The 9,957-nt window shown below is 46.2% G+C and overlaps 1 protein-coding gene across 1 annotated transcript in view; it reads left to right on the top strand.

Annotated features, from left to right (window-relative positions):
* Positions 1-4,121: 4,121 nt before the first annotated feature.
* The window catches only part of rtn4r (reticulon 4 receptor), a 44,135-nt gene continuing 38,299 nt past the window's right edge, over positions 4,122-9,957 (top strand). The window contains exon 1 of the mRNA XM_034541760.1: positions 4,122-4,790. Coding sequence (XP_034397651.1) covers positions 4,769-4,790 — 22 coding nt within the window. The 5' untranslated portion in view covers positions 4,122-4,768. The remainder of the gene's footprint in view (positions 4,791-9,957) is intronic.

Genomic DNA, 9,957 nt, shown 5'->3' with positions numbered 1-9,957 from the left:
CACACACACACACACACACACACACACACACACAGTAGGCTTCACATTGGAGACAGCTGTGCTGCGTTTGAGCTGATTGAGCAGCTGGGAATAGTAATCTGCATATATATATTTTTATTTTTTTATTTTTAGCAATTACATTTCTTTGATGTGTTCTAAATGGGGTCATGCATAAACCTTTTAACAGCTTTGAAAACATATATAATGTTTTATTTACCCGGAGGACATGTTTATTTATCGAACAATGCTGCATTGTCATTTTCTGTGTTTGACCGCTTTCATCAAATATGGAACTGAAGGTTTGGCCTTCAATGTTTACTTTGCAAATTAGGTTTTAATAATTCAAGTTTTCATACATTTTAAAAAGGAAAATAAATGTTTTTGAAGGTATTATTTATTTTCATGATGTGACATATGTTGAGAAAGTAAAGTCAACAGAACACAAAAGCTGATGAAACATCCTGCGCCTCCTTATCTCTGCTGGTTTCATTCAACATCATTGACATCATTGACATCATTGACGTCATTTACATCATTGACGTCATTTACATCATTTACATCATTGACATCATTGACATCATTGACATCTTTACATTAGTTATATCATTTACATCTCTACGAAGATATTCTTTCAAGTGTTTTCTTACTTTCATATCTTCTGACGCATTTTACACAACACTTGAGTGTGTACTTATCTATTCATTATTTCATTATTATGTGCAGAGTTACAAGGCCAATAAAAATAACTATTACTCCAACGATTAGTGTAAAAAATAACAGCGCTGCTCTGAACTCTCATATTTCACAAACTCGGCCAGCAGGAATTCCCTCGACAAGCGAGATTTGCATTTTCTTTTAGTTCACAAAGATTATATATTTTTTAGCGGTTCCTTTTTTAAAACATTTTAACTTTGAACCCTTCAGCAGCTTCAGGGTCAAAGTTGGTAAAAGAGTGACATTGCTTTTAAAAAGGGACTAACGCACTCTCCTCTTCCGCCTCAGCTGCGGCTCGGCCAATCACAGCGGGCGGATGTGTAACGCGGGCACAAAGAAAAGCCGCCTGCGTCTCTCGGCCCATTCTTGAATATTTAAACGTTTTGGAGGACGACGGGAGAGATAAAAAATATAAATTCTCAGCCCGGGGCGAAAAAAAAATATGTCAGAGGTGAGTGTGTGTGCTGCAACGATGACCTTTACACACACACATTAACCTGCAAGGCCAACCTTTTAAAGCCTTCAGCTGTATAGCTTTTCATTCACCCCCCCCCTCCCCTGTAATTAACACTGGTCCCGTGGCTGTGGTAACGCGATTAACTTTCCCATTACCAGAGGAAGTCATTCATGCCACTCCCCCCCCCCATCCCCCCCCCCCCACAGTCTCCTTTTGATCCGTCAAACTTGCGATGAAAGAATGGCAGAGCCTCGGCATCGGCATCCGCTCGCTGCCTTTGAGACTCAACAGCTTGACTCGTTCCATTACCGTCATGAATTAAAGATCCCCCAGATCTCCTTCTTTTTTTTATTCTTTCTTCTTTCTTCTTCTTCTTCTTCTTTTTTTTCTCCGCATTCGCATGCCAGTGATCCACCCTCGGTTAATTTACAGGGCGCTCGCAGTGCGAGGCCTCCAGCCTCGAAAGCTCCCATGACGATTTACCTGCGTCCTTTTCACTTGCTGGCGCATATCATTACGATAATGGAATGAGCGGAGGGCTAAAGAGTGAGTGCTTCTGTTTCACGATGAGCTGAGGGGAGGTGTAGTAATCAGTTACAGTATACCCATCACTTCCTGGTTCTAAGCAGACATCTTAACCGGAGAGCCACATTAATGTTTTTCTATCTGGGGATCCAGTTATAGGAACTCTGGGCCAATTTTTGTTTGCAATAACTTTAACACAGGATGCTGTGATTTAATTAAGATCCCTTTTTTAAAAGCATGCAACTCCAGCTCAATTTTAGAGAGTTATTTACATGGAGAGAGAGAAAGGAGAAAAAAAGGTATTTCACAGCAAGCATGTTTACGTAACCTGGTTATTCCAGAATGTATTTTCTGCTCTCGCTATATAAATGACAGAAAATATATGAATATTTGCAAAGGGAGCGCTGCGTCTGGATGTGTCGTCCCGTCTGTTGCCTCCCGGTGTCGTTAATTGTGGCGATAACAGCATTCTTATTTATTTATTTTTCTCTTGAGAAAAGCCTTATTAAATACTCGCACAAGAAATGGCCCTTTGCCTGTTACAGGGCGCACAAACAAAGCACATGCAAATACCACGAGAGGAACACACACACACAGACACACACGTGTGTTTGCCCCACTCGGGATAAAGCAGGAGAGACGGGGAGACGAGCGTGGAAAAAAAAAAAGGTGACAGCGTTTCCGATTCTCTCGGGGTGACCTCCATCCCAGCAGGTCACCGCGGCGGCTTTTGGACTGTTTCTCCGCTGGCCATCTGGCCCTGCCCGGTCTCCTCTGTGAGCAAGCCATGTGAGTGGCTCGCCGACATATTCCGAGGGTGTGATTCAATATTTGTGGTGGTTGTAAGTTCGCCGTTAGCCTGCTGCTCATACACCCGTTTCACTCGACTGCACCCAACCACCTGGCTGTGCTTTTCCATTCACCTGCTCCCTATGGTAATCACTTGGCTTCTTCCTGTCTCAGTCTACATACCAAAGTATAATTAACGCATGCATTTCATCCGGTGCCAGTGGGCCTCATAATACACACAATCAAGTGTTTTTTGTCGTTGTTGTACGTGTCACAATTTGAAATATTACGAGTTAAAAATTGCCATTTTGGAGACTTTCCCATATTGCGGATGGACACATTCCAGATTCCCTCCTAGAAATTGTAATGAATACAAACAGCATCGTCTCCACTGTGAATTCAATAGTCTCCCTTGTCGAGCTCACAGTGCACGTGCACACGTGTGATGCCTCGGAATCATCTTCCACGCAGGAGGCTTCTTTCTCTGTTGGTGCTGAAGATGGTGTTTTCGTGTCGGCCGCTAGGGGGCGCGTGGTACCTAAAGATAGCGAGCTGTACGTCCAATCCTCTTTTCCGGGTTTGGAGCACTCCATCCATGGAGCGTCGTCAGAGTCTCTGCTGCTCACTAGTCCGAGCTCTTCGTGAAAGGGACCGTTTTCATATCAAATGTGTTTCAGGAATGTTTCATGTCGGATCCTCTGCAAGGACATGCTCCGCTTATGGGCACTTTGACTCTGCACACGAACAAGCACGTGCAGAAGGGAAAATGTCTGCCCGTGTTGAACAAATAATAGTAATAAATATGACTGAAAGTGTCGTTTATTTTCCAGAAAAAAATAGATACAAATAGAAAGAGGAAAATTAATCGACAGTAATCTTAGAATACAATTTAATAAAAAAAAAATTTTTTAAAAGAGGAAACATCAGGGGATGTTTGAGGATTTAAAATATGCGTGTGTGTGTGTGTGTGTGTGTGTGTGTGTGTGTGTGTGTGTGTGTGTGTGTGTGTGTGTGTGCGTGTTTTTTTGTCTGTCTGTCCCGTTCCCCCCAAGCAGAACTGCCCACGACATCAGAGCAGCCACGTGGGCCAGTCCCGTCCCCGCGAGGGAGCGCAGGTCCCACCAGCGGGCCGGTGGAGGGTGTGGGGTGGGGGCGGGGGTGGGCGGGTAGTATGCATGTGCGTGCCTGTCCGTGTCCGATCCAAATAGATTCCCCTCACGTCACCTTCCAACACACCCACCCACCCACCATCACCTCCACCCCACAGCACATCAAACATTCATTAGAGAGCGCTGCAAGAAATGTCCGTCTGAATAAGTCATTCCGGTTCCGATTCAGTCGTCTAAGTCCATCACTTATGGGAACTCACTTCTGTTTCCGGCTCTTTTTCTGTTTTACATGCGTGGAATCTCATCTTGATTGATATGACAATTCCACTTTGGAATCTAAGAGCAACATATAAACATATATATAGATATGTATATCTATATAGATAGATAGGTATATCCATTTTTCTTGCAGCGTGACACAAACCCATAAAACATTAATCTCTCCTTCTCCTCCTTCTCTCTCTCTCTCTCTCTTTTCGCCAAACGCACCTCGCGGCCCCTCCCCCCCCCCCCCCCCTCATCCGCCTCCCCGGGGTAAACGCGCACTGACGCTCAGCAGTGCGGCCGACATCCGCGCGCACCCGCAGCACACTTTCCCTCCGCGTACTTGGGAAATTACACAGCTGGGTGCAAGAGATCTCGCGTCGTATATGTGCTGCGTTTTCATAAACATGGATCCAATACTCATTTTTTGAGTCTCCACTTGTGCGTTAAACACTTTGCGCTCCCCGCTGTCTGCGCGTCCTACATTTCTTTTCTTTTTTTCTTTTTCTTTTTTTGGGGTGGTGGGGGAGGTGTCGACTGGTGCGTCGAGAGTCTACTGAATCCCAATTTGGATGTTTATTGCTCGACTATCTTTTTTGGTTTTTTTTTTTCTTTTCCTGAATCCCTCATCCGAATGACAGAGCTCGGGTGCAGCCGAAGACGTGGCTCCCCACTCGGGAAGACCTAGGGCTGAAGTTTGAAGGGTGCAAGGGGGTGGGGGGTGGGTGGGGGGGGTTTGGGTGTGCTGTGCTCAAAGTCTCCCACTGTGCACTGGATTTGCGACTCTACATCCGCACGTTGCACAATAACACAGCGGATATCCTCCTCGGTCTCCGCGCGCACAGCCTGGGATTCATTGGACTTTGGGATTTTTAACACGGCGTCTGGATTTCACCCGCATCTCCAAATCATGAAGAGCGCTATCATGGACGGTGAGTACGCATCAGACACCGACACGTCTCCGTAAAGTTGTAGCGCATTCAAAGCGGACGGGAGAGACCCGGCGCAGTATGGATATATAGTGCGCAATGATTAAAACCCACGGCAGTGAGGCTGGTCTGTGGAGAACACGCACAGCCCGAAGATAAATCACATGTCCTAATTGGAGTTCACTCTGCTGGCTTCCTATAGGGAGGGGGGGGAGGGGGGGGGGGGGTAAACTGGTCCACGGCTGATAGACACCTGCAATCTGCACAGTAACACCTCTGCGCTCGTGTTTCTGCTGCGGACTCACAAAGCAGCGTCAATACCAGTTATTGCGGCTGTGAACGACCTTGAGTCTGGCTCCTAATTGAGTCATAATTCAGAGCCGATTGTGTGCATGTCTCTTTCTCTCTCTCTCTCTCTTTCTCTCTTTCTCTCTGCGTGCGTGCGTCCGTGTATCAGTGCGCGAGCCACCGTGTGTGTGTGTGTGTGTGTGTGTGTGTGTGTGTGTGTGTGTGTGTGTGTGTGTGGTCAATATGCTCTCCATAATAACGCAACTTAACCCGGGCATCCAATTAGCGCGTGTTGACGCTGGGGGAACGCGCTCATGGTGAAGTCCCGCAGACGGTCCAACAGAACCTCCTTCCTCCTCTCGGCTTATTAGTGTTTTTTGAGGCATCGTCCCACTCAGGGTGTCGCCAAAAAACACTCGGAAATTGGACCCTTTTTAAAAAAAAATGTTTTTATAGCTTTCACCGACTGGACGTCGACAGAAATGCTCCTCCATTCCCGACGGAAATGGCATTTCTTGGCAGGAGCATGCCCGAAAGCCGTGTGCGTGTGTGTTGTGCGTGTGTGTGTCAGTGTGTGTGCGTGTGTGTGTCAGTGTGTGTGTGTGTGTGTGCGTGCGTGCGTCTGTGCATGTGCGCGGATAGGTGGCGAGGGGAGGGGCGGGTGAGGAGGAAGCACCTGGCATGCCAGTGCGTGTGTTTTTTTTTTTTTCTTCTCGTGCCCCGCGTGCCCGTGTGGTGTAAACATGCTGAACGCAGTGCCGCAGAGAACAACGCTGGCATGTGCGCGTGAAAGCTTGATGAGATATAAGTGCATGTTAGGCTTCATCCAATTGGTTCCATCACGAGCTGGTGGAAAAATAAAACTCATCTCCACCCTGCCCCACCCCAGCACACCCTCTCTCTCTCTCTCACACACACACACACACACGCACACGCACACGCACACGCACAGAGTGCTTATGCAACACGCTGCACACACTCCCCTCTTCATCACGTTGTTCATTACTTGGCTAAAACTGCAGGATTATTGCAGGAAAGCTGCAGATTATTGTGGGCCTACGGAGTAACTTTGCATTTAAATCAAAGAGGCGCGTCTACTCGTGCATTCTCTTTGATATGTCACAGGGTGATGCAAATTCAAGTGCACACCCCCCTATCCGTTGGCACAGAATGGCTCTGGGTCCCTCAGAGCCCCTCGGGCAGGTTTTCATCATCCGACTGGTGTGATTTAGCACCACACCTTTTGTCTGATTTTTTTTTTTTTATTTTTTTTTCTCCCCCTGCAGTTATAATTGGTATCCATTTCTGAAGGCTTCTGATTTGGCTGAGGAAATATGGCCTGTCGTGTCTTGTGCTTAAAGTGTCAGCGTGAGGAGGGACTTCAATTTACACTCTTTTCCTCCCAGTCAACACATGATCAAATGGCTCTGTGGGAAAAGCTGTTGCTCGGGGGTGCCATTGCTGCCTGTCTGCCAAGCAAAGCCAATCAAGCCCAAATTAATGATACAACCTATTATGTTAAAAGTAAAAGCTTTCTCTTCAGGAGTTTTAAACCACTACACAACGAGGCCCTTTTTTCTTTTTCTTCATTTAGTTAAACCGTTGCTGTTGTTTTGGTGGGGGCCGTGCCAACACAACTCTGGCCTATTTAGAACACAAATGAAGACGAAGCATCTGTGGTGGCGAGATAATTGTTTAGAGCGTATCAAGCCATAACAACAACAACAAAAAAAGATGGCAAAAAGACAAAAAAGATGTCGAAAAGAAAAGAACAAAAGAACGACAATGACTGATTTGCATGGCGGCATTAGTGGGATTGAACGTTGTGCCATGAACTGGCAATGAAACCACGGCATCTTCCGCTTCCTGAAAGAGAATGAGAAACGGATCCTTCCTTGTGTATACGTGGGTTTGAATATGTGTGTGTGTGTGTGTGTGTGTGTGTGTGTGTCCTTCGTCGCGTGTCATCTGCACGGATGCTGCAGCAAAAGCGAGAGCATCTTTTTTATCAGTGTCGAATGTGTTATTGTACACAGACGATAATAATAAATCTGAAGCTGGAAAGGTTGTTGAGCAATACGACGGACTCACTGATCACTCTGGCATGTGCCGAGATTTCTGGCTTTCATTTTTTGCTTATTTAAAAAAAAAAAAAAAATGTTTTTATTATCCCGGCCTGGATTTCAAGTCCCTCCCAGTGTGCCCGGTCTTTTTACAAGTCTTTCACAAATAAGGGCGGTGCTATGAGCCAGACCTTTCTATGGCTATGAAGACTAATGCGCCTCATTATTAACTCCAAAGAAGAGGAGATAATAAGTCGTGTTGTGCCAATGTTGTTGGAAAAGTGATACTTGTACGAGGAAGCGTTGGGGGTCAGTAGGAGTTGTTGAAGAATAGGTGGATGTGACCTCATGTGTACACATCTGGTAAAAGGAAAAGGGATGAGAACATTTCCCAGAAAACTGGGAGCTGCCAGACCCACGATGAGACCAATATGTGCTGATGACAGGAAGAAATATGCGAGTGAACATCCATCCAGATGTGTCCGGGTCGACTGGCTCAAATGTGATCTCATTCAGATTCTTTTGGAGCCGTTTTGGAGTCGTCGTAAGATCGTCATCTCGAACATAAACGGCTCCGAGTGGCGTCTTTTCCTACGTCATCCAACCGCAACGTGATTGGCCAGTTCCAAATCCCGCCCCCCCTCCATACATCCCTCACTGACCGCGTGAAGCCGCTTCGTCTCCGACATGGAACCAAATGATTCTGTGCGACTACTCGAACAAACATGTACTCGTGTGTATGTCATACAGCCGATAACTTAAAGGTTGGAATGTGTTTAGGGATCAGATACGTTGTCTAGTCCAGAAAACGGCAGACGTGTCAATTTGATTGAAGTGTTATTTATTTACAGCATACACAACATATGCCTTTATTTAGGTATTATTCTATCTATACTCCAATATATAACGACAATCTGAACAATTTACATATTTCTTATATCTTGTTTGATATTTATTGTTGTCATATTGTAGCATAATGCACAATTTCTTTTAATAATTCCTGGTTTCATATATATTTCAATTCTAGAATGTAACTCCAAGGTAACCCACATTAAGTGGATCAATAAAGCATTTCTGGTTTTGATACTTATTCATACTTTCTTTGTCAGAGAGAGGAACGTTCATCCCAAAGAACTGTTGTTAAATTAAAATAAGAACATCCAAGTCACAAGTCAATATTAGCAGCTCTTGTATAAGATACCATAATAATAATAAACATCCAATGATCCTTTTGAAGGACATTCTATTGGGAAACCTTTGATTTAACCGTGTAAGATTAGTATTAGTATTAGTATATATTAGAATTTTTTTCAATGTTGATTTCATATCCAAATAAATGACTATTCCTGCGTTATCAGACAAAAAAAAATCGGATTCATACATAACAATGTATGTTGGGTTCCTTTTCAACATGTGTGATGCTGCGAGCCGTATTGTATTTCTACTTCTTATCGATTTCTCCGCGTCGAAAAGGACGAAGATGTCAATATTTTGTGCGACGCGGCCTCGGTGGTAATGACGCCTTCGTCACGGCGACACGCAGGAGATCCACTCTCCGATAGCCGGCTGCAATGTTCACATGCATCCGGATGAGTGCACTCTTTCAGGGGCTTCTTTTTATTGTCCGCGCCCTTCAAGTAGCACTGCATTTGTTTATACAGTACACGCGCACACACACACACACACACACACACACACACACACACACACACACACGCACACGCACACACGCATGCTGGCCTCAGATATCCTTGGATTCATCCAGATATCCCAGCCTCCCAGCACCTTCAGTGCTGTTCAGAGAGACAGAGGAACTAAGTGGATAAACGAGTAAAATTCTATTTGTTTATGAAGAGGAAGCTGAGAGGCGAAATGATACAGAAAGCAGTAGAAATGGAACACACAGTTCCCCCAGATTACCAGTCGTTAATCCTCTCTGTGGGTTATTATTCTACTGTCAGAATATTCAAAGGGACGATGAGCAGAACACCTTTGGGGAGCCGGCCCCCCATCCGCCCCTACACTTCCGTCCTGAAAGAAGAAGGGTTGCTTCTTGTCTTGAGCCGGGTGTGGGAGCGGAGGGAGGGCCAGAAGAATCCACGTTATGCAACTGGAGGGTGGAGCCTTTTATGGGGGGGGGGGGGGGGGGGGGGGGGGGGATTTATTCATGTCTTTTTATTTTCTTTTACAAAAAAAATCCACCCTGACACTGTATCGCAGATCAAAACCTCCCCATGAGCCTGTAGGCCCCGCCCTCAGATGAAACACGCAGCGCCAGAGTCGTGACACTCGTCGACCGGCTGAGCCAGCATGGCCCTCCCCCCCCCCACACACACATCTGTCCCGGAGGAGAAAATCTGTTGATTGCTTTAACACAACAATAACATTATACGGTGGCAGCTCCTCGCATGCGCAAAAAAACTGAGCTGGCTAATTTGTCAAACACGTGTGGCCCCATCTCACGCCACGATGCTGCATCTCCTTTCAGTTCGGGGGGGGGGGGGGGGGGTTCGCTCCCTTTGAACTCGGCGTGCCCACGCCCGTGTATCCCGTGAAAAGTCGCACGCTTCTTCTAATCCCATTGCAGAGGCGCGCGCGTGTGTGCGCCCGAGCTGCCCGAGCTGCCTGAGCGTCGGCGACGCTGATTAAACCACAATGGGGAGGCTGACTGATGGCCTAGTAAATTGTGAATTAGACTGAGCACAAGCCGCTCTTAAATTAGGCGCATGAACGGGAGCCGCTGTCAGCCCCATAAGTCAAACCCCGTGGCCACTCGGAGAGAGAGAGGAAGCGGCCGGGCCCCGATCCAAGATGCGAGC

Source organism: Cyclopterus lumpus, chromosome 9 (assembly GCF_009769545.1).
Source record: "Cyclopterus lumpus isolate fCycLum1 chromosome 9, fCycLum1.pri, whole genome shotgun sequence".
Taxonomy (NCBI): domain Eukaryota; kingdom Metazoa; phylum Chordata; class Actinopteri; order Perciformes; family Cyclopteridae; genus Cyclopterus; species Cyclopterus lumpus.
The sequence above is the reverse complement of the archived record's forward strand: the minus strand, read 5'-3'. Positions and strand labels throughout refer to the sequence as shown.